This window comes from Haliotis asinina, chromosome 2 (genome assembly GCF_037392515.1).
Source record: "Haliotis asinina isolate JCU_RB_2024 chromosome 2, JCU_Hal_asi_v2, whole genome shotgun sequence".
Lineage (NCBI taxonomy): Eukaryota > Metazoa > Mollusca > Gastropoda > Lepetellida > Haliotidae > Haliotis > Haliotis asinina.
Window position 1 is genome coordinate 9,539,757 of NC_090281.1, and position 23,409 is coordinate 9,563,165.

The 23,409-nt window shown below is 39.7% G+C and overlaps 2 protein-coding genes across 2 annotated transcripts in view; one reads left to right on the plus strand and one right to left on the minus strand.

The window, feature by feature from the left end:
- LOC137273222 (cell division cycle 7-related protein kinase-like) lies at positions 1-10,949 on the minus strand. The gene is made up of 11 exons (XM_067805728.1): positions 10,847-10,949; positions 9,907-10,013; positions 9,354-9,440; positions 8,723-8,858; positions 7,949-8,042; positions 7,262-7,404; positions 6,213-6,369; positions 5,309-5,607; positions 4,961-5,043; positions 3,605-3,754; positions 1-2,802 (listed from the first exon to the last, which is right to left on the minus strand). The coding sequence occupies exons 2-11, from the start codon at positions 10,010-10,012 to the stop codon at positions 2,543-2,545; spliced, it is 1,515 nt and encodes a 504-aa protein (XP_067661829.1). The 5' UTR covers position 10,013; positions 10,847-10,949; the 3' UTR covers positions 1-2,542.
- Positions 10,945-23,409, plus strand: part of LOC137273221 (WD repeat-containing protein 46-like) — a 19,003-nt gene continuing 6,538 nt past the window's right edge. Inside the window, exons 1-7 of the mRNA XM_067805726.1 lie at positions 10,945-11,081; positions 12,976-13,224; positions 19,763-19,843; positions 20,119-20,231; positions 21,707-21,794; positions 22,211-22,272; positions 23,055-23,159. Of these exons, the coding sequence (XP_067661827.1) occupies positions 11,028-11,081; positions 12,976-13,224; positions 19,763-19,843; positions 20,119-20,231; positions 21,707-21,794; positions 22,211-22,272; positions 23,055-23,159 (752 nt within the window). The 5' untranslated portion in view covers positions 10,945-11,027. The remainder of the gene's footprint in view (positions 11,082-12,975; positions 13,225-19,762; positions 19,844-20,118; positions 20,232-21,706; positions 21,795-22,210; positions 22,273-23,054; positions 23,160-23,409) is intronic.

The following is a 23,409-nucleotide window of genomic DNA, read 5'->3' on the forward strand; positions in this document are numbered from 1 at the left end:
CTCTTTTGTTATTGTTTATTCAGATGTCACACATCACATACTTCATGTTCAAAGGCACTTCCCTTATCACACACAGATGTAACTAACATACTTTTGTTCATTTTGTAATAACATTAAATATTCGAAAATATTAACACTTCATATTTACAACTATATGCAAAGCAGTTTTTGCTGTATTCATTATTTCATTTAGGTCACAATTTCAGTTAGTTCGATAGGTGATAGCATGCATTAGGCATGTTAACAGAACTTAAACTTTCCGAAAATTTTCATGTATGAATTAAATCATCACATAAATATATTACGCCAGCGTCTCTTTGTTAAATGAGGGAAAGGTTCTGTAGTGTGACCAGAGATAAGATTAGTTTTTGGTACGCTCAGCAGTGTTTCAGCTGTAGGGTGGTGGCCTGTAAATAATCAGGTTTGGACCAGACAATCACTGATCCACAGTATAGACACTGATCTACACAACTGGGATAGGATGACAGTGCCTGACCAGTCGCCTCTTATGACAAACACAGGTTACTGAAGATCAATTCTAACCCAGATCCTCATGAGTTTAATAAAATTGGTACTCCATTGGAGCAGGTAAAGCATTTTATTTGTTACTTGTTTATTTCAAAATGTCATGTATAAATAGCTGACATCGAAACCATCCACAAAATAATCCAAATGAGATTAACACAGACTTCACCATAACTCCTGCAGTAATAGGAAAAGCTTTAGGACTGTCTACAATTGGTTTATGGAATAGGGAAATGCAACACAATTTCTATCTCAATCAGTCTTGAACATTAATCTAACTTTACGTCTAATTATGCTGATGTTCAATTTCAGGGCAAAGACATTAAGAGATTATCTACTGACTTTAGTGAACACGTCTGAGAAGAAAATAGACATTTCTGCAGTAACCTTAATCCAGATCTTGAGGGATTAAGACTTATCCAACATTAAGCTTAATTTAAGTTTTACAGCTTCTGAACGGAGGTGAGTGAGTTAGTGAGTGAATGGGGTTTTACGTGACTTTTAGCAATATTCCAGCAATGCCACCATGGGGATGGGGGCCAACCAGGGGCTTCACACATTGTACCCATGTGGGGAATCAAACCTGAGTGCGTGAAGAGGGAATTCTTTAACCACTAGGCTTCTTAACCCAGCTCCTCAAGAGATGGAAGTGAAGGGGTGAGTGAAATAAAAATTCACATACATTACAAGGTGGATTGACAAATTGTGTTCTTCCAACCCTAACTCTACTGGGAAAGGACATCATCAAGTTGGATAACTTGTTCCCAATCCTTTTCTTCAATGAATAAAATATGCTTAAATCAATCAAGTAGCCTGTATCAGTCATATCACAGTGTCAGCTTCATGTCAAGAAACTTCCAAAGCAAATTTTCATCAAAACCAGACTAAACACTGGCAAGTTATTTAAGTCCAATCTTGGATGAGAACCTATCATCACTGGGTCTAGGCACTATAAACGTTATGAACCTAAAAAAGCAGTGATCAGATCATTCGAACACTTTCCTATCACAAATATTGCAAAAATCAAGCAAAAAGGAAATAAATTTGTAACCTAAACTTACTACTGTTGTTGCAGGATAACTTTGAGTTTAACCTGCCTGTTATCTAGGGCTGAAATGCTAAGGGGACGCTTGTTCCATGGTACGGTACGTATTCGGTACTTGGCCTTCAGTTCAGTCCTTTTCTTTTTGGTATCTGAGATATAATGCTAAAAACTGAGAACAAGAGACAAATATACATTGCTAAACAATGTGAAAAACAAATCACAAAAATGTTTGATATTTGAAAAAACAAAACTGTCATTTTGTGACTTGGCAGAAATGATGGTATGAAAAACGACTTCATAGACTGAATCATGGTATATTGAACCTCAGGCAAAATACTGCAGTTCTACTAATACCGTTTCACCCCCTCTATTAGCAGTGTTTACAATGATGTTTCTGGGTGTATTTGGATATGACTTTGGTGTACATATGACAAAAGATAGTTGATCAGCATCTTTCACTTGAAACATATATATCTACTTTGTTAAATTATCAAATTATTGTGATATCGTTTGTAAATATTTAGGCTGTTTTTGGTTAATTCATTTATATTTTGTTCACAAAGATGACATGAAGATAGCCAAATTACAGAGATTTCGTTTGGATGTAGATAAGCCTGCTTCTGACAGTTGACAAGCCTCCCTTTGACAATTGTCTCCTTTGATGGTGTAGGGGCCTCCATGGCCAGCTGAACATCTTTTTCAGATAAGTCTGTTGAAGCAGTTGAAGAACTTCTTCTGGAGAGTTGAGGACTTTCCTTTTGGCAGTTGAGTAACTTTGTTTTGACCTGATACAACTCATTTTCCCAGCTGAGAAAACACCGTTTGAAAGTGGAGAGGTTTCTTGAAAATTAAAGAACTTTCTTAACTGAAGAGGTATCCTTTTCACGGTTAAGGAGCTTCTTTCTGATACTGCACTGCCTGTGTAATTTTACGGGCCAACCCGATCCATTCTCCAAAAGATGCTAACACTCCTCAGTCTACAAAGAAAGGGTGTCTGAGGGCTTCTTCAGCAGTTATCCTCATTGCAGGATTAAGGTCAAGTAAACGTTTGAGCAAATCAAAGCATGAGTCAGAAACATTCTCCCACAAATCTGATGAATTTTCTTTGTCTGGAATGTGTGCATTTTTCTGTGTCTGGTTTCCTGTCTTGAGACTAGGGGCGCTACGCAGCTTCACACACAGTCGTTTAAGGTCCACAGCTGGGGTCACAGGACTGCAAGTGAGGTGCTTGCCTATAAATAGGAATGGATGATATTAGGTATGTATCACTGGACATCTAACCAGGGTTTGATTTAAGACAAGTTACCCTACTTGCAACATGTACAACTTAAGACAAAAACCTAGTTGCACCAGCCAAATTCTGATTGTGTGCTGAAACATCAAACGTTTTGGTGCACATAAACATATTCCCGTGATGTAGTACTACTAGCAGGCTACCCATGAAGCCTTAAAAACATAGACACAGCTATCCCTGTTTACAAGAGCTGACAAAACTGAGACGTGTCTCTAAATAGCATGGTTTCAGTGCCATAAGTACTCAAAGTTTTGAAGAAAAATGAGCTGATAATTTATGCTAATAATGTCAGATTTATTGTTGATTTATTTCTCAAAGACTGATTCGCACCTGGTGCAAGTTACACTAATAACTAGGCTGCACCACTGCAAAAAACAAAAGCACTAAATCAAGCCCGGTACTACAACAGGTGAGTGAGAATGGTTGATGCTGCTTTTAGCAATATTCCAGTAATATCACAAGAAAGGACACCAAAAATGGGCTTCACACATTGTATGAGGTATTGAACCCAGGTCTTCAGTGTGTGATGAGCAGGTGCTTTGACCACTAAGCTACTCCACCACCCCACGTCTGAATGAAACACAGTTGACTTTTCCACCTGCACTTCTTACAGGTTTTCACAAGCTTATTATGCACTGAATCATCTGGACAACTATAGTACATTTCGCAATTGTATGAATTTGAAAGGTGATACAATGGAAAATATATCTTCAAATGTAAATGTTGTAGTGTGACCTTACCAAATGTTTTGGCAGCGACCTTGACCTCCTCACTACCCATGATGGAGATGATCTGTGCTAGAGCTGTGACATCATCATTGGCTCGGAAGAATGGGTAGCGGCCACTGAGCAGTGATAAGAAGATGACCCCGGCAGACCAGATATCCACAGCTGAAACAAAATATTATCATAAACGACAGACTGTCTCATTGTCCACCACAAATGACAATGATGCCCACCAGTGACACACAATGCCATCACGACAAGACAGTTTCACATTGATGACCACCTGAGAAACACAATATCATCATGACAGTTTCACATTGATGACCACCTGAGAAACACAATATCACCATGACAGTTTCACATTGATGACCATCAGAGAAACACAATATCATGACAGTTTCACATTGATGACCACCTGAGAAACACAATATCATGACAGTTTCACATTGATGACCACCTGAGAAAGACAATATCACCATGACAGTTTCACATTGATGACCATCAGAGAAACACAATATCATCATGACAGTTTCACATTGATGACCATCAGAGAAACACAATATCATGACAGTTTCACATTGATGACCACCTGAGAAAGACAATATCACCATGACAGTTTCACATTGATGACCATCAGAGAAACACAATATCATCATGACAGTTTCACATTGATGGCCATCAGAGAAACACAATATCATGATAGTTTCACACTGATGACCACCTGAGAAACACAATATCAGCATGACAGATTCACATTGATGACCATTAGTGAAACACAATGTCATCCTAAGAGACAGTTTCACATTGATGACATCAGTGAAACACAATGTCATCCTGAGAGACAGTTTCACATTGATGACCACCTGAAAAATACAATGTCATCACAACAGATTCACATTGATGACCATTAATGAAACACAATGTCATCCTAAGAGACAGTTTCACATTGATGACATTCGGAGAAACACAATATCATGACAGTTTCACATCGATGACCACCTGAGAAATACAATGTCATCACAACAGATACGCATTGATGACCATTAGTGAAACACAATGTCATCCTAAGAGACAGTTTCACACTGATAACCATCAGTGAAACACAATGCCATCCTGAGAGACAGTTTCACATTGATGGCCATCGGTGAAACACAATGTCATCACAACAGTGTCAAATTGATGACTATTGGTGAAACACAGTATCAAGACACAGATTCCCATTGATGACCATCAGTGACACACAATGTCATCCTGAGAGACAGTTTTACATTGATGACAACTGATGACATCATCAATGTGATATTTAGAACTCTGGCAAATCTGCATTGCTCTTAAATGTAACCATCTCTTGATCCAGGGTAAGGTACTCACCAGTTGATTGGTCAGGACACTTCATGAGAACCTCAGGTGAGCGGAAACCTGGTGTACCTGCACGTGGGGCAGTCTGATTGCTCCTGGAACCAGAGAATTATCAAAGACTTATTGAAACTGAATTCAGTTTGATGAAAAGAATTCCCAATGATCGTGACAAGCAAATGTACAAGTGAGCCAGATATTTTTATGCCACTGTCCATATTCCAGTGAATAAAATTCTTGAGAAATTGGCGTCACACAGTACTGCCATGTGTCCCTCGCCATATATATCTGGTGCCCCCTGCTGGAATACTGCTTAGAGATATAAAACCAAACTCACTAGCCTTTATAAGATACTTAACTCACCGGGCTACACAAATGCTGCACACCATGGGCTGTCCGAAACATTGACATGTATTCTGATTCCCTGGCCGTGATGACGATGACGACGAACGCTGCTTACTGGAGACCTGACCTTCCTTTATCATCAGAGCCCTCTTGGCCAGCAACATGCGCCGTGGGGACTTAATTTTGTTTGACAAGTGGAGCATGTCAAGATTTGCTGTTGGTGGTGTGTACTGCCGTCGATGTGCAGCAAGTTTCCCACTGATGCCTGGCTTCTGGTCAGTAGGTTGTTCCCTTTTCAAGTCAGTGGATGCTGGAGACTAGAAGTTCAAATACATTTATCAGTACTATCACTGCCAGGCTTGAGAACAGGGTTTGTACTGATTATCAGCCATACAAGGAGATGACAAAAAGTTTGTAGAACTCACTACCTGAAGCTGTCAAGTAGCAGTGCTGCTACTGCTAGTAGTATTACATACATAGATCATTCATAAGATACCTGTGAATGTTTCAACATCTCGCAACCAACACTATTAATCTTGTACTAGCCAGGTCTTAAGCTGGTTTTATAATGCTCGTTAACTGAGATGCAATGCAGCAGTAACGCATCAATACCCCTGATATCAATATACTGACTCCGAGCCGACCAGTCATCGTTGTACTTATTACTGTGGAGTGCCAGGTAGGGACCAACAAGTACCGTACTTGAACGTCTTTTGTTATGATGCGGCCAGCAACCTTTCGCTCTCCTCAAACAGGCTCTAACCACAACACCACTGAGGCAGTCATGAGGGACATGAGGTAAAATCACCCAAGTGTGATAGTAATTATAAACTGTACATGTTCTGGTCTAACAACTTTCAAATTTGAGTCTGTGAAACATTTGAAAGGTCCTTACTAGGACGTAGATGCATTCCTGAATTACCTTGACATTGTTGTCTTGGAGATATTTTTTGGATGGAGATAGTGGGACTGACTTGTGTTTGTCGGAGAGTTTTACATCTACACTGGGAGATGTCTTGCATTTCTTCATCAGGCACACTGGGGCTTGATGGGCCAAGCCAAAGTCTACCAAGGAAAACCTGCACAGAACCAATACATGGAAATATTCAAACTAGTCTTGCAACATAGGAACTTGACAAAAGAAAAACATCAACAAGATAATTTCATTCATGTAATGTCCGATAAAAATATATTAATACTTTGATGTTCCTGGGAAGTTTCCTGTGTAAGGAACAAAGTACCAGTAAGTGACTTTAGTTTAATGCCGCACTCAGTAATATTCCAGTTATACGGCGGTGGTAAATACATAATCAAGTCTGGACCAGCCAATCTAGTGATCAACAGCATCTGTATCGATCTGTACAAATGGGCACCAGTGACATGTGTCAACAAAGTTAGTGAGTCTAACCATCCAATCCTGTCAGTTGCCTCTTACAAGAATGGGTTACTGAAGGCCAACATCATAACAAACTATAAGAAACAACCCTGTATCTTATAGTACATTCTAGATCCTGCATCAAACACAGTATGAGGGTACAGATTTGTCCTCAACTAATTCATGCTTTTACCAGTAATGTTCGAAGCATTTATACTGAATGCAAATGAGGTGGCCATAAAATTTCCGAGTCCCATGCTGGGATTAGAACCTTCTGATCTGAAGTCGGGCATCGTGTCCACATGACCAAGAGGTTAAGCCAGTCAGCTTTTGTATTTTGGACATAGTTATGGATAAAGACTGATGTGTAGTAATGGTGAAATTAAGGGTCGTTTCAAATTACGTTGGTTGTTTTCAAGTCCAATCTAAGGAAAACGCTGACTTACGGCCTTTACAATACGAACTGGAAATCCAAGAAATTTTCATGCCTTGAGCACCCTGCACCAATTAATACTAAAACACTGTTTGACACACTTATATTTACTGCAGACTACAGCTTGTTATCAATAATATGCTAGAAGGAAACTGCCACATACTGTTTGGTCTCTCGGTTGTAGAGGAAGTTGCTGGGTTTTACATCTCTGTGTATGATGTCAAACTTGTGCACACGTCGGAGAGCTATGAGAAGGTTGCGCATATAATCTCGTACCTCTGTCAGTGACATCTCCAGCACATAATCCTGGCAACAGAGAGTTTCACAAAGCATGAAAATATTCGTATTCACTAATAATAGCTTTAGTTTGTGTTTACTGCTGCAATCAGCAATATTTCAGCCAGCCAATCCAGTGATTAAAAGCATGAGCATCAATCTATACAATTCATATTCTTTACATAATTTTTATGAAATGCAGGGATTGGGAAAGGCAGGGGCCTTTTGCCTTTTTGTGTACTAGAACAAGAAAGGGCCTATTAAAATTTTGAAGTTTACTATTGATAGAAGGGCAGTGGCCCATTTTAAATTCAGAAAATGGCCAGAAATCCTGAAAATGGCCCATTGTCAAAGCTGACCATCCCAATCCCTGTGATATGCATTGTAATTTGTACATGCCATACATTGTATTCATTGCTTACAAACTAAGCAACAAAATACTTCACATCCAAGAGACAAGGTCTTGTTACATTGTCCACTGTGTTCACTGGAGACTAGACAATTAAACATTTACACATTCTCACATCACATACTGACAAGACCATCAGTGTAAAAGACAAATGAGTGGACTCACTGGGAATTTATCGTGTGCAAAGTAGGGCATGACGATAACAACATGGTCTCTGTTTCTGATGCATAGCTCCACACCTATCACATTCTCGCATCCCCTGAAATACACAGTATCAGAGATTATGTTATGTTTTCTCCAGCACACAGAACTGACCTACTACTAAGATGTTAAAGAAGAGGTTGCCACACATAATGGTATCATTTGTTTTTTCATCAAGAACAACGGGACCAGAGGCTCCTGATTACAAGGCACTTGCTGGTAACTGATTACTAATGTAATAAAACAGGAAATACATGACATATGGTCAACATAAAGCAGTATTTGTTAATTAAATTCACTTTCTAAATACTTATATAATAGTTTTACTGGCAGTCCACAACGAAATGTCATAAATCCATTCTTGATGTCATATTTGTCATACATTCAATACCAGAGGTGATTATCATGAGCACAGTGCGGTTTGCTCTTTCTGAAAAGCTGCTGTCTTCTTGAACTTTCTCCTTTTCACTCTCAAATCTACACCTTCGGTACCATGTTCAGTCCAAACTGACTGCCTACTTGTTTCTTGATAGTATGCATTAATGGTGAAGCACTGCTGACTGACTAAGGAAGGATCTTATAATAACATCATGCATTAATCTCCCTGCAAGTGTTCGCATCCAAGCTGGATTTATGGTGAACAAATTATAGGTTGGATTTCTTCATTTCACACCACAGAGCACATCTGTGTCATGAATGTTCATCCTGGACTGTTTATAATATAGAAGACAAACATACCCAATTTCCTGCAAGCACCGTAGTTCTCCCTCAATCCGAGACGGATGACTGGTCGGAATGATGTGTTTCAGGGCAAACTGCTGCTTTACTTCCGGGTGATGTCGAAGGCAGGCTTGGAACACAGAGCTGAATGTGCCTGTAATGGCAACAAGCATTACTCTTAGTTGCTGCCTTGTTTACCGCTACAGCTTTGGCCCAGCATCATATGGAATTCTGGGTTTATTCATTTTGCTGTTAATTATAGCTCTTGTTCTGAACATCCCAGAAAGCCATCAACAGTTGAAAACTAGCACTAGGGTCATTGAGGTATTTCTTATTTCATATAATGTAAGTGGCTGTGCATACATATATACTCACTGAAACAAATAAGGGAACACATGAAAGTACACTTGTTATTTTATTTATTCCTAGAATGTCACACACTGTACAATACGTGCGTTGTGAAGAAAATTGGTAGAGAATAAATGAACACTTCTACTACATGTTCCCTTGTTTGCTTCCATGGGCATACATACATATACTCATGGAAACAATTGTAACAGATTGTATTTGGGTATGGTAATAAAAGGTTGAGAAAAATCATTTAAAAAATGTAATACTTGGCATAAGAAATGTGGTAACACTGAATTACCCTCTCCTATCTTATTGACGATTCTAAAGTGTTGAGCAACTTCAGGAACAAATTCATACAGGCACTCAATCTCCTCTTGTACATCAACTGAAAAATACAAGATTGTGCACATTACCAGAAATTACTTGTATGAGCATTGCCTGTGAAAACTGTTGCAACAAAGTGTGAGCGAATTATGAGAAACAAAAATTATTTTTTTTAAAAACTATGTCATATTTTTGAGTGCAATGTTACAATGCAATGTAAAAAGGAAAATGAAATAAGAACTAATCAGAATGTCATGTTTTTTCCTTAAAATGTGATGCTTTTGCAAAATTATCAAATACATTTGAAACTGGAATTTACACTGAGTTCTTACTTCTACTGACCTTACATATAAAGCAAAAGCCTGTAACAAACCTTTGAAGCCTTATCATTATGTGAATGAATATAAAGAACTGAAAAATGAAAGTTTTAATTCCAAATTTTGAATCACTTATTAACATTTGCTGCAGATGGAAATAAGAAATGGCCACCGAATATGTTAAGATAAACCCTAATAGTTTCTACATACTTGGTAGTGACTCTGGTGTGGAAGGGGGGCAAAGTTTCTTGGGTCCATCATTAATATCTGTGCTTTCTGCCATGCTCTGATCACTTAGGGTTTCAGTCTCACTCATTCTGAAATGGAAAGAAAATACTGGTTTTGGCTGTGAGTATGTCAAAAAGTAGCCTAGTGGTTAACTAGCTTAAAGCGCTGTCTTGTCACAGAGTATGGGTACAAAATGTGAAGTCCATTCGTGGTGTACCAGAAGTTGATATTGTTGTGTAGTTTTGTGAGATTATTGCAAAAGTGCTAGGTGATCGAACTTCTGTGACATGTGGATGAGCTTTCCTCGTCCAGCATGTAACTAGATGACTTCGCATTATACCAAGGTGTAATACGAGTTTATTCATATGAACTAGATCTTTCCCAGAGTGAGAAAAAACAAAAAAGTGAAAAAGAAAAAACACAACTCACAACTCTTTGAGTGTAATAGTGAATCATAGCTTATAAATATCGATCATCATTTTCATGGGGTTGAGGTCATTCAGAATGTTGTGAAAAAAGTCCAAAGACTAGTCTCACTTCCGGGTTTAGGGTCAGGATTAGGATTTGGAGTTTACGATCCTTTACTTTAGATTAGGGTTTGGAGTTAAGGTTACGCACGTTAAAGTAGGCTTAGGTTTGGTAACCTTTCCGATCTTTGGGGAGCGCTCATTAATCTGAAAAAATGTGCCCGGTAAAGTCCTCAGGAGTTAAAAAAACGAAACAACAACTCCGAAAGGCAGTGTTACTCGAAAGGTTTCTTAACAAAATCGGCCCCCTTAAAATCTTGCAGACGATTTTTTATGTCGACAGATCATAAAAAAGCACAAAGTCTAAAATATTCTCAATCTGAGCAAAATTTCAGTGAACGGGTCGGTACAGTGATGTAAGTAACACCACTGGAACATTTTTTGCTGTACCCTACCTCAGTTTTCTTCAAACAAGCTGTCGCTTTTCTTCTCGAAATCTGGCGCCAAGTGTTGACGTTCTGTTTCCCGTTTACTTCCCGTTCAGAACAACTGTCATGCGCACATTACCGGAAGTTTACAGTGTACAACAAGTGCACGTGGGAAAGTGTCTTTGCTATTTCACACCGTCAGAGGGAAATGGAATCAGACGAGGATAGCAGGCTACCTACTGAGACAAATGTGAAAACGAAGGTAAGATAGTTTATAGAATATTTATTGTCATATGCCGCTCAACTGAATTGATAAAATAAAGAATATTTGGAATGAAATACAGAATATCATCAGTGTGATCAGCTGGTAGACGAGGTGCCTGATCACGCTGGTATTTGCAAGAGGTTGCCGAGGTTCAAGACAGTCACAATATGATGATGACATAGAGATTATCCGGGGACCAGTCCTGTACTTCACAGAACCACAAATTCAAGTGTTTGACTGTATATTTTTTGTCATGTGTACAAGTTAAATTTGGTTGCTTATGCCATTATGGTAACTTCTGTCACAGGGGCTTGTAACGCTGAAAACTGCCATCAAGGTATATATTGTCCCGAATGGGGTATTACGGTATTACTACTATATATAGTACAATATATACCTTGATGGCAGTTTTCAGCGTTACAAGCATTTATATAGTAGTATATAGTCATACCCGCTTGAAAATGTCACAGAAGTCACAGGGGCTTGTAACGCTGAAAACTGCCATCAAGGTATATATTGTCCCTAATGGGGTATTACTACTAGCTTGTAACGCTGAAAACTGCCATCAAGGTATATATTGTCCCGAATGGGGTATTACGACTAGCTTGTAACGCTGAAAACTGCCATCAAGGTATATATTGTCCCGAATGGGGTATTACGACTAGCTTGTAACGCTGAAAACTGCCATCAAGGTATATATAGTAGTAATATCCCATTGGGGACAATATATACCTTAATGGCAGTTTTCAGCGTTACAAGCCTTTATATAGTATATAGTCATACCCACTTATAAATGTCACAGAAGTCACAGGGGCTTGTAACGCTGAAAACTGCCATCAAGGTATATATTGTCCCCAATGGGATATTACTACTATATATACCTTGATGGCAGTTTTCAGCGTTACAAGCCCCTGTGACTTCTGTGACATTTACAAGCGGCTATGACGAAGAGGAACACTTTTTTATGGGTAGACAGCTCCTTTGTTACAATAGATGCTTATTGTTAGTAACAGACAATCTTGTGACTGTCGTGTTCGTCATGTTCACCAGCACCATCATCTAGTTCGATGTGAGGAAATCTCTCCTTTCCGTCATACTTGTAAAACTGCTGCATTGTTTTTGTTTGTATTATCATTGATAACAATGACAACATTCTGCCTGAAGTTGTGACTGGCAGTTTCACATGAAATCCTCCTATCTTTGTGAAGAGGAGTGTATGTCTGTTTCTGACTTGCCCAGGGTGGCTCGGACGTCTAAAGTTCCACAACTTGCTGTGCAGAATTGCATCCCTTGGACATACCAGACATGTATAGTTGTGTATTTGTGTCCTACTTTGCCTTGAATTTGCTCCCAATTGTGTAGAAATGATGCTTATGATGTTGATCGCAGGGTTGTCTGGTCCAGATTCAACTGTGCACAGAGCACTCGAATGTTGTTGTTGAGCGGCGTAAGACTAAACCAGTAAATTTGCTCGTGGGTCTTACCGTTACTTAGAGACATGCATCAACATCAGGCATCCTTCCTTATCAAGCTACTGCATCAGAATGTTACTTTAATACTGTTAAAAGCAGTGTTATCCTCAACTCACCCACCTGGATGATTGCTATGAAGGCAAAGGGGTAGCTTCTGTGGTAAAGTGTTTGATCGTCATGCAGAAGGCTTGGGTTCAGAGCCCCATATGAGTACAATGTATGAGGCCAATTTCTACTGTCCCCTGATGTAATATTGCCAGAAACTTTCTCAGTCAGAACTCAGACTTTGCTCTGATACTTTGAGCATGTTGAGTATCAGATCATATAGCTAACAGGGCAAGATTTTAGGATAATACTGTAAACAAAATTGAATTTATTTACCGATACTGATTTAGATAACATCTGACACTAATTTTCAGGTGAAGAAACACAAGAAGAAGAGGAAGAAAAATCAGGAGAATAACAACCAGAACGAAAAAACAAAGACATTTGTGCCAGATTTGGACAATTTAACAGATAGCAAAAGTAAAAAGCATTTCTTTAAATGGAAATCCAAACACAAGCATTTGTTTACTAAAGGCGAGGGGAAACTGGCACATGAGGGACATGGGCGGAGCAAGTCACACAGGAAGCACAAACCAGATAAAGTCGTCAAATCCCTGCGACAGGTAAGTTTACCTTACTGAAGGTCAATAATATATTTACCATGTTTACTGTCAGACAACCGTTGGTTACACAGAACAACCTGAACACATTTAATGGTCTAGTGTAGTGTATTGACATAGTAGTAGCGAATCAAGCACCCTATTGCCACAGAGTTGTCTTGTCATGCTGGGAGTTATGTCCCCTTGTGTACTCTGGCATTTTTGGAGATTGAATAATCAGCCAAGCACATGGTTAGAAGACACCATTGTTTTGTCATGCTTCATGTTGTTCTGCCACGTTGAGAACATAACATAATTAGGGACGAGGATTCATCTGATCCACATGCATCCAGGAACCAAACGATGGCTACCATAGGAAACATAGAGCCTTCTGACAAAGCACACAGTACGTGGGATATGTACTCTTAACAATTGACCGCAACATTGTGATTTCAAACAAGGTCTCAATGATCAGCTTAGAGATCAGTTTGTGTGTGGTTTGTCAAACAACTCTATTCAAAAACGTCTGGTATCAGAAGAAGGCCTTGACTTGGGAAAAAGCTGTCGAAATTGCCGTTTTTATGGAAACTGCTGCCAAAGACATGCAGGAATTGAGTGTGAAAGCGTCAACAGGTAAACAGGTTGTCTAAAGGGTAAAATCGTGGGAGAGAAGACAGAAGGAAGCAATTCCCTAACTGCAACTCGTGTGGAAAGACAAACCATGATTCCAAAGACTGTTGGTTGAAAAGTGTGGAGTGTTACAAATGTCTGAAGATAGGCCGCACTCAGTTTGTTTGTAAAAATAAACAGAAATCCCAGAAGGGTGGTTACCATGGAAATGAGAAGAAGGGTCAAATTCATCACAAGGAAGAAGTAAAGAGTCAAACAACAGAAACCGTGAGTGATGAAAGTGAGTTACCTCTGTGCTATTTAAGATGACATGGAAGTGATTGACAGTATTTGGTTTAATCCTGTTGTGGAAGGGACTGAGTTAAAGATTGAGCTTGACACAGGCTCAGCTTACTCCATAATTTCTTGTGAAGAATACAAGAAGAGATTTGCCAGACTACCCTAGGAAGAGACGAATGTGATGTTAAAGACATACCCACATGAACCTGTAAGACCAAAAGAGACAATAAGTGTGAGTGTGCAGTACATCAGAGTGCATCATGATCTGAGGTTATTCGTTCTAGAAGGAGCAGGCCCAGCTCTGTTTGGATGGTCTCGGGTATACAAGATACAGCTGGACTGGCCAGCTATACGTCAGATCAAAGCTGTTCCAAGGGAAGCCAAGGAGAAGTTACAGGACATTTTGCATAGTCATGCAGATGTGTTCAATAAAGAACTAGGTGCATTGATAAATGTGAAAGTGAAGGTCAATGCTGAAGAAGACACAAGTCCGAAGTTTGTGAAAGTGCGTCCCATGTCATATTCCTTCCCAGAGGATGGATGATGAAATAGATAGACTGGTGAAAGACAACATCTTAGAACCAGTAGACTGTAGTGAGTGGGCAACACCAGTAGTAAAGAAGAATAAATATATCAGTTCGTCTGTGTGGAGATTTCAAGGTGACTCTTAACTCAGTATTAAAGCATGTTGAATACCCGCTGCCACGAATAAAAGATTTATTTGCAAATCTGTTAGGAGGACAGGAGTTCACAAAGCTAGATCTCTACAATGCACACCAACTAATGCTGGTAGATGATGAGTTGAAAAGGTTACTCATATTGAGCACTCAGAAGGGACTTTTCTCTTTCAGTAGATTACCCTTTAGAGTAGCCTCTGCACCAGCAATATTTCAAAGGACCATGGAACAAGTACTTCGGGGAAACACCAGGAGTGTTGTGCTATATGGACGATCTGCTCATCACTTGTCAAACTGTAGATGAACACCTCAGAAACCTCAACAAGGTGTTGAGTCAATTACAAGAGTGTGTCAAGAGAGAAATGCTTCTTCTTCCAGGAATCCATTGTGTACCAAGGACACAAGATTGATCGGGATGGTCTTCACACCACCGAAGAGAAGGTGAATGCTGTATTGAATACTATGGTTCTAGAAAATGTGTTGCAGCTGTGTAGTTTCCTAGGACTGTTGAATTATCACAACAGATTTTTGCCAAATCTGTCTATGGTCATCAGACCATTGAACAAACTTCTTGAGAAGGGAACAGAATACAAGTGGTCAGAAAATGTTGACGCAGCCTTCAACAAAGCAAAGATTATGTTGTCATCAGCAGACGTGCTAGTGCATTATGATCCAGATTTACCAGTAACTTTGGCTTGTGATGCCTCACCTTATGGTGTGGTCGCTTTGCTGTCTCATATCATAAAACAAGGTGAAAAACCTATTGCTTTCACCTCTCGGACACTGACAAAGACAGCGCAAAACTATACGCAAATAGACAAAGAATCACTAGCAATAGTGTTTGGTGTGCGCAAATTGTCTCATTACTTGATCAGCAAGAAGTTTACACTAATTACTGATCAACAGCCATTGGTGAAGATCTTGGGATTAAAGACAGCGATTCCTCCACTTGCAGCCGCCAGATGCTAACAGTGGGCCATAATGTTGTCAGCATACAATTACAACATTGTATACAGAACATCCAAGAACAATGCTAATGCTGATGGACTTTCTCGTTTGCTGATACCAGAGCATGTAACAGAGAGTGTAATGGATGCAGCTGCAATATTCAACATGTCACAGCTAGAGAGCTTACCAGTTAAAGGGGCACTGATGCGGAGCAATTTCCGTGGACTGGTGTAAACTTTTGTTATTGTTTTTCTCCAGTGAGTACCCGGATGATATCCCAGAATTCGTGACTGGTTCGTGACCTCTGCTGCGCTGTCCGTAAGCGCAATTGATAGTTTAATTATAGACAGATCAACTGAGGTGAAGTCATTTTTACTTCATTCCAAATGTATTATGAAAACAAATGAAACACTTTGAAGGTTAATCATCTGTCTGTGGCAGAAATGGTAAAAAACTATTAGGACGGAAAACGTCTCTATATTTTGTCTCATAACCCTAGTTAGCTTATTGTCATACTTGTATGATTCTGAAAATTAATAAAAGAACACACGACCTGCTTATACTCATAGTAAATTTCTAACATAACAGCAACATTTATACATTGTATAGAATGCCAATGTGGATCTTATTTCACACACATACGCGATCTAGTGTGTTTTTTCTGTCATACAGATTCTGCTGAATGCTACAACAAATAAATTAAAACAAAATGCAAAACATGAATGTAAAACAGACAGATTTTATAGCAACGATGTCCGGCTACTACCTTGTTCAGGAATGTATCCATCAATATCCACGTAAAAGAAATCGTATTCCATTCATCTGCAGATGGTAAGTAATCCTGCTCTGTGTCGCGTGTCTTACAACTGTCTCATTTGCGAAAAAGTAACACATCGTTTCACGTGTTTCGTTGGTGAAAACCAGATAAACCTCTGATTGGTCTCCCAAGATAGCACACCTGGCAACTAATTGTATGATGTCCACTATTCTAAGTAATTCAGTTAACCAATAATGAGCAATCAATCAATCAACGCAAGGGTGGTTAATTCTTTGAAGGGAGGATGTTGTTTTTGCACTTACACTTTACGACAGGGTGTAGTCATCTACACACACTGCCTTTTGACAAATTCGCTAGAAGATAAAAGTAATTAATCAATCAGTGAGTTATCGGTTAATCCTTTGATCGATGTTTGTTTTTGTAACTTAGTTGATAAACCCTCTTGCATCACTTACATCCACATATTACATAACATACAATACATTTGCCATTACAGACCTTAATTTATAATGTTGAGTATTTACTTCAGACAGGAGAAATGCCAAATGGGAACCTTTGTTGAGTAACCGAAGTTGTGTTACTACTAATTATACCTGTTATAAATTCATTAATTGACCATCCAGAGAATGATGACAAATAACACGTGTAGGTTTACACCATCAAATGCGAGTTACAGCAAGGAAGATGTAATCTCTGTGTCGCATGCAGCCTGAAAACACTATTGGGCCGAAACTGTTTTGAGGATACCAACGGAATTTCGTTACATAAGGAATACACACGGGCATTTGCTGTGTACTTGGGTAAATACGTGAAATAAGTTTTTTTTACGTAAGAAAATTTTCAGATTTCTCTACCAAAGGCAAAGTCATCGTTTTTTGTTTACGAATTCAAATAAATCAACTGTGTGTTTTTATTATCATAAATAATAAACCATTGTAGCTACCATAGCTACCAAAATTTTCGTAAGATATTTGCTATCACAGCTGAACCAACACTAAGAATTACCTAAATATAAAGCTTTGCAATCTTCCGTACTGAAACAAATGGCTACGTGCCTGTAGACATCATATTTTCATGTAACATGATTAAATATCAGGTTAAAAACACTGAAATAGGATCAAATTGGATCAGTAACTATACCATCCAAGCATCCGAAAAGAACTACACTGCTGGGATATTTGGTTACGATCAGACAACGAATACCATGGATATTTTTAAACAAATGGCATATGATGGGCATCCGGCCTCCCGAATGTTTAGGTGAAGAAATTCTGCTAATATGGACAGGAGCCCAGTTCCTTCGTCCGTCACGGTCGAAGGAGCGGGCGCTGACCAATTTGCGGTTTGATTTCGTAATTAGACCGTTGGCGAGAAACATTATTCGCTCCGCATCAGTGCCCCTTTAAGTCATCACAAGTTGCAAAGGAAACAAAGAAAAATAAAAATTTATCCCAAGCCATGGACGATACACTAACGGGATGGACAAAGCCTGAAGACCCATCATTACAACCCTTGTACTTCAGGCGTAATGAACTGACAGTTCAGGGAGGATGTCTCGTGGGGTATGAAAGTGATTGTACCTATTCCCCTACGTTCTGTGGTTCTCCATGAGCTACATATAGGGCACCAGGGCATTGTGAAAATGAAGGCGTTAGCGTGCAGTGATGTGTGGTGGCCCAACCTGGATGAGCAGACTGAGCAAACAGTGAAGTCATATGAGACGTGTATGAAGTGTCAGAACCAGCCACCTTCCGCACCTCTACACCCTTGGCAGTATCTGGATGGACCATGGAGTAGGATCCATGTAGACTTTGCGGGACCATTCATGGGGAAAATGTTCTTTGTTGTGATTGATGCATATAGTAAGTGGCCTGAAATTGTGGTGATGAATGCAACATCAGATAAAACCACTGCGCAGTTTGTTTAGTAGACATGGTCTACCCCTGCTGCTTGTGAGTGATAACGGCCCTCAGTTTGTGTCAAGAGAGTTTGAGCAATTCATGATCATGAATGGTGTGCAACACATTAGGTCTTCGCCTTACCACCTCTCAACTAACAGGATGGCAGAGATGTTTGTGCAAACTCTAAAACAGAGTTTACATGAAAATGTGAGTAACTGTGGTGCATCTTTGCAGCAGCAATTAGCAGTGTCCCTGATGAGATATAGGAACATGCCACATTCGACATAAGAGTGTCCTGCCGTCTTACTTGTAATGAGAAGACTGAGACTGAGGCAAAGTTTGAATGGAAACTTTTGAAGCTAATCAGCCTGTACTTGCAAGGAATTATAGAGAAGGTGCTGAGTGGATACTGGGTACAGTCGTGGACAAATCCGCTCCAGTGTCTTACAAGGTGCAAGTTGATCCTGAGACTGTGTGGCAACACCATACCAACCAACTACAACCACGTTCAAGTCTGGCGACATACTGTGACGTCGCCCAATGTCCTACCCCTTCTAGTCACACTGGCTCAGAGCCAACAGCAGAGTTTGTGTACTCTTGCGTTTTTCGAGGTTAAATAAGTAGCCAAGCACATTGTTAGCAGACGCCCGCCCTTAATCATTTTGTTTCCGGAACTCAGAAAATGTTCAATATTCTTAGACCAAACTTGATAGATATAATAATCTCAACCTGTACTTTTGCCTTTTGCTATTTATACAGTTTTGGCGTGTATATTTTTGTTGTTTATTGATGGAACAATTTGGTGTTAGTCTAATGGGAGGGTGGGCTTCGTTTCTGGAGGAGAACTCAAAAACCGTTCAATATGTTTCTGCAAAACTTTAGAGATGTGTGGTAGACCCCAAAGTGGTGCCTTTTGCTATTTAGAGATTTTTGTGATTTATCATTTTCCCAGTTTCCATGGAAACAGTTCTGACTTAGTCTCAAATTAGAGGGATGGGCTTCATTTTCAGCGCACAACTCGAAAGATCTTGACAGATATATGAGAGAGATCTTGAAGTGATGCCTTTTGCTGTTTACATAAATATGGCATTTAATCTAAGAAAACATCAATTAACTGTCAGATGATTTGTCCTTTCAGATATGTGGGGGCCGGGGGGATATGTCATCTTCTGATGACTCTTGTTCTAGGTTTGTAAGAATTTGTGTATTTGACAGGTTTTGCATGAGTGTTTTTGACCAGAACCATTTATGTTTTTCTTTCTCTAAACTGAAATACTTTTCAAAGCAGCATTAAACCCAGCAGTCTCCCTCCATCCGTCCGTCTGTCACTCACTCACTCACTCTTTCAGGAAGACGACCCCTACCCAGGGGATGTCCCCATAGATGAGGAGAAGCTGAAGAAGTACCAGCGAGCTGAGAAACTGACCCATGTAAGTACTTGGGAATCAGAAATACCCTCTTCAGGTGATACTAAACATTGATTAATATTTTAAAACTTTTCAAGTGACTTGTACTTCTAGTCTATTCACTTATTTGTGATGGTAATATTATTGCATGGAGTGCACTGTTGCAAAAGCTTTTGAAATCCTGACTGGGAAGATATGAGTAATCTTGTCCCCAGCAACAACGCAGAACGGGGGACTGTGTGTCCATCTGTGTGTTTATACGAATGTGCAGCCATTGTATTGAATGTGTCACACTTCAGACAGAGGCACGGACCAGGTTGGACAGTCACAGGTTGAGGCAGGAGGAGCGGAGGGTTGACTTCGCTGTGTCCCAGGCTGCTCGGGCGGAGCTGCTGCTACAGGAGGAAACTGGGTAGGGAGTGAAACCCATTCTGTCTAACGTAGGCTGGTAGGGAGTTAAACGCACTCTGTCTGATGTAGGCGGGTAGGGAGTGAAACACATTCTGTCTGATGTAGGCAGGTAGGGAGTGAAACCCATTCTGTCTGATGTTGGCTGGTAGGGAGTGAAACACATTCTGTCTGATGTAGGCAGGTAGGGAGTGAAACACATTCTGTCTGATGTAACTGGTAGGGAGTGAAACCATTCTGTCTGATGTAGGCTTGTAGGGAGTGAAAAACATTCTGTCTGATGTAGGCGAGTAGGGAGTGAAGCGCATTCTGTCTGATGTGAGGCGGTTGGGTGTGAAACACATTCTTTCTGATGTAGGTGGAGAGGGAGTGAAACGCATTCTGTCTGATGTAGGCTTGTAGGGAGTGAAAAACATTCTGTCTGATGTAGGCGAGTAGGGAGTGAAGCGCATTGTGTCTGATGTGAGGCGGTTGGGTGTGAAACACATTCTTTCTGATGTAGGTGGAGAGGGAGTGAAACGCATTCTGTCTGATGTAGGCAGGTAGGGAGTGAAACCCATTCTGTCTGATGTGGGCGGGTAGGGAGTGAAACCCATTCTGTCAGATGTAGGATGGGTAGGGAGTGAAACACATTCTGTCTGATGTGGGCGGGAAGGGTGACATATTCTGTCTGATGTAGGCGGGAAGGGTTACATATATTTTGTCTGATGTATGCGGGAAGGGTGACATATATCCTGTCTGATGTAGCTGGGTTCGAAGTAAGGGTGTATTCCCTGAGTGGCCACTCACTAGACTACACAAACGTTAATTGCAGTGCCAGAGCCAGAGCTCAGAGTCCAGAGAACAGTGGCCACTTAGGGACTGATTAATGTTGTTACTGTTTTACTTCTTATTTAACAAATGTTTTAACTATGTGTCCACCCTTCAGATTGAGTGTCCTGGACATTATTTGAACGTTTTGATGTTTCTTCTCCCAGAGTTATAACTACTTCTCAGACTGTGATGTACATGTAATAATTGATGTGTGCACAAGTCACGGATGTAAGAGCAGTGATTGTGACAGGTAGGCAACAGAGATTCAACATCTTATTAGAAACCTTCGGTATAACCATCATCAATAAGAAATTAGATATAATCTGGTGCTGGCTCTAGTCTGGTGCTGTATGTGGGCCTGCAAACGAGGCGAGTTACATTTCATGATTCGAGATCACATGTTAAATTGTGTCAGTGGCCACGCAGGGACAGCTTATCAACAACCACTTAACAGGTGTGACTACTCAGTGGTCACACCTGGAATGTTAGCTCTGGTCAAAAATCGAGGTGAGAGTTGTTCTGAAGCTGGTGAAGTCCACGACAAGACTGTGATGGAGAAAAGATCATGGGTATTTATCATAACAGAATGGATATGCAGTTTGCTGGATAACAGGGATTTTGATTAATGAATTATGATTAATGTAGTTCTTGTTTAATCTGTTGCAGATTCTTAGAAGCAGAAGAGGGGGAGACAACTGCTGACATAACACAGCAGGATATTGTCGACTCTGTAGACATTCTCAGTGCACAGAAGGTGAGTTTAGGGAAGAGTTGTCACAGATAGTGCTACTGGTATACCGCAATAGGCTTTTCAAATGATTCCCATTGTTGTATTCTTTCTGCATTCTGGTCCATTCTTTAAAGGAAATTATAACAGGTTTTGTTATTACTTGTAAAATTTTTCCTGATCTCTTTCAAGAAATTCATTCAAAAATGATGTGTATCTATGAAATTTATTGACAGTTTCAGAAACGTGGAAGGTAGTTGTCTCCCTTGAATGAATGGCCTCAAAATGGCCATGATACAAATCTGTTAGTTTAACATGGATATGAGAACAGTGATGATAGTAATGTTGTAAAGTTTTCATGAGCTGTTATGAATTGTCAGTATCTGTATTATCTCAATATTGTTCTTATGTTGTTGATCAGAAAATAATGTATTTCATTTCAGTATTTTGAACTGATATTGAAAGACTTTGGTCCATACCAGTTAAACTACACGCGGAATGGGAGGTATGTTGGGAACATATTGAGGATTGTTTTGTGTTCGTAAGAAAACAGCTGTGATGTTCTGGGTTAAAATTAGTCTTAAGTAGTAGTGTTCCAGTTAACTGAAATAATCAAAGATTGGTCGCAGCCACCAAACAGTTGATCACATTTTTTAATAATTGAACACAAATGATTGTGGAACTGCTGTTGTAGTCTTTAAACCACTTGATGATGGAGCAGATTTTCGAAGTTGTAAGGGCCTGACAACTCACTTCTCTAGCTGACAGTCTCGGCTGAACATTTCTTGGAGACCCCAGATGTTTATGTTCATGATATAGTAATCATCACATAAAAGTAGCAAGTTGCATCATGTTATACTTACCTACAATAACAACCTGAATAGGTATCTTCAAAGTGATTTTTTTATGATTACTAATCGGTTGTAAGGAACCAAAGTATGATATTTTAATCAATTCCCAAATTTAATCCTCAGAATCCCATGCTTGTCGCAAAAAACAACTAGTGGGATCGGGTGGTCAGGCTTGCTGATTTGGTTCACACGTGTCATCGCATCCCCAACTGCAATCACTGGATTGCCTGGTCTAGACTTGATTATATATATAGACTGTGATTTCAATTTTCATAATGTGAACATAACCTTGATGCAAATTGTCTTCAGAACATATTTTCCTGCGGAGGTTGATTTGATGGCAATGTTACAAGAAACAATTTTCATGCTGCCAGATTTTGTTGATGACAGTTTTGCTTCTTACTGTGAACTGAATGACTACAATTGTTGTTTGCAGACATCTCTTGCTGGGTGGGGCCAAAGGTCACATGGCTGCCTTTGATTGGCAGACAAAGAAACTCATGTGCGAGTTCAATGTCATGGAAACTGTGAATGATGTGAAGTAGGTGTTTGTTCAGAAGAAATAGATAGAAGAAGTAACATACAACATGATGATTAACAACTTTTTTTATTAATACCATCTGTGCTCCTGCTGTTGATCACTGGATTGTTTGGTCCATACTCTTATTTACAGACCGCCGCCATATGGCTGAGTGTGGCTTAAAACTAAACTAACTCACTCACTCACAGGAGAATGATAGTTCTGAAGCAGTCCTTGATACTTTTAAGTTGGAAAGGAATCAAACTGACAG

What these genes read in the sequence shown, in the direction of transcription:
- LOC137273222 (XM_067805728.1), bottom strand. Translation starts at nt 10,012, where the DNA reads ATGAGTGAGACTGAAACCCTAAGTGATCAGAGCATGGCAGAAAGCACA. An exon ending in CGTCAATAAGATAGGAGAGG is followed by an intron (nt 8,859 to 9,353) that starts GTAATTCAGTGT and finishes TTGCCATTACAG; the next exon opens with GCACATTCAGCTCTGTGTTC. An exon ending in GTGTCCTGACCAATCAACTG is followed by an intron (nt 3,755 to 4,960) that starts GTGAGTACCTTA and finishes ATTTTGTTTCAG; the next exon opens with CTGTGGATATCTGGTCTGCC.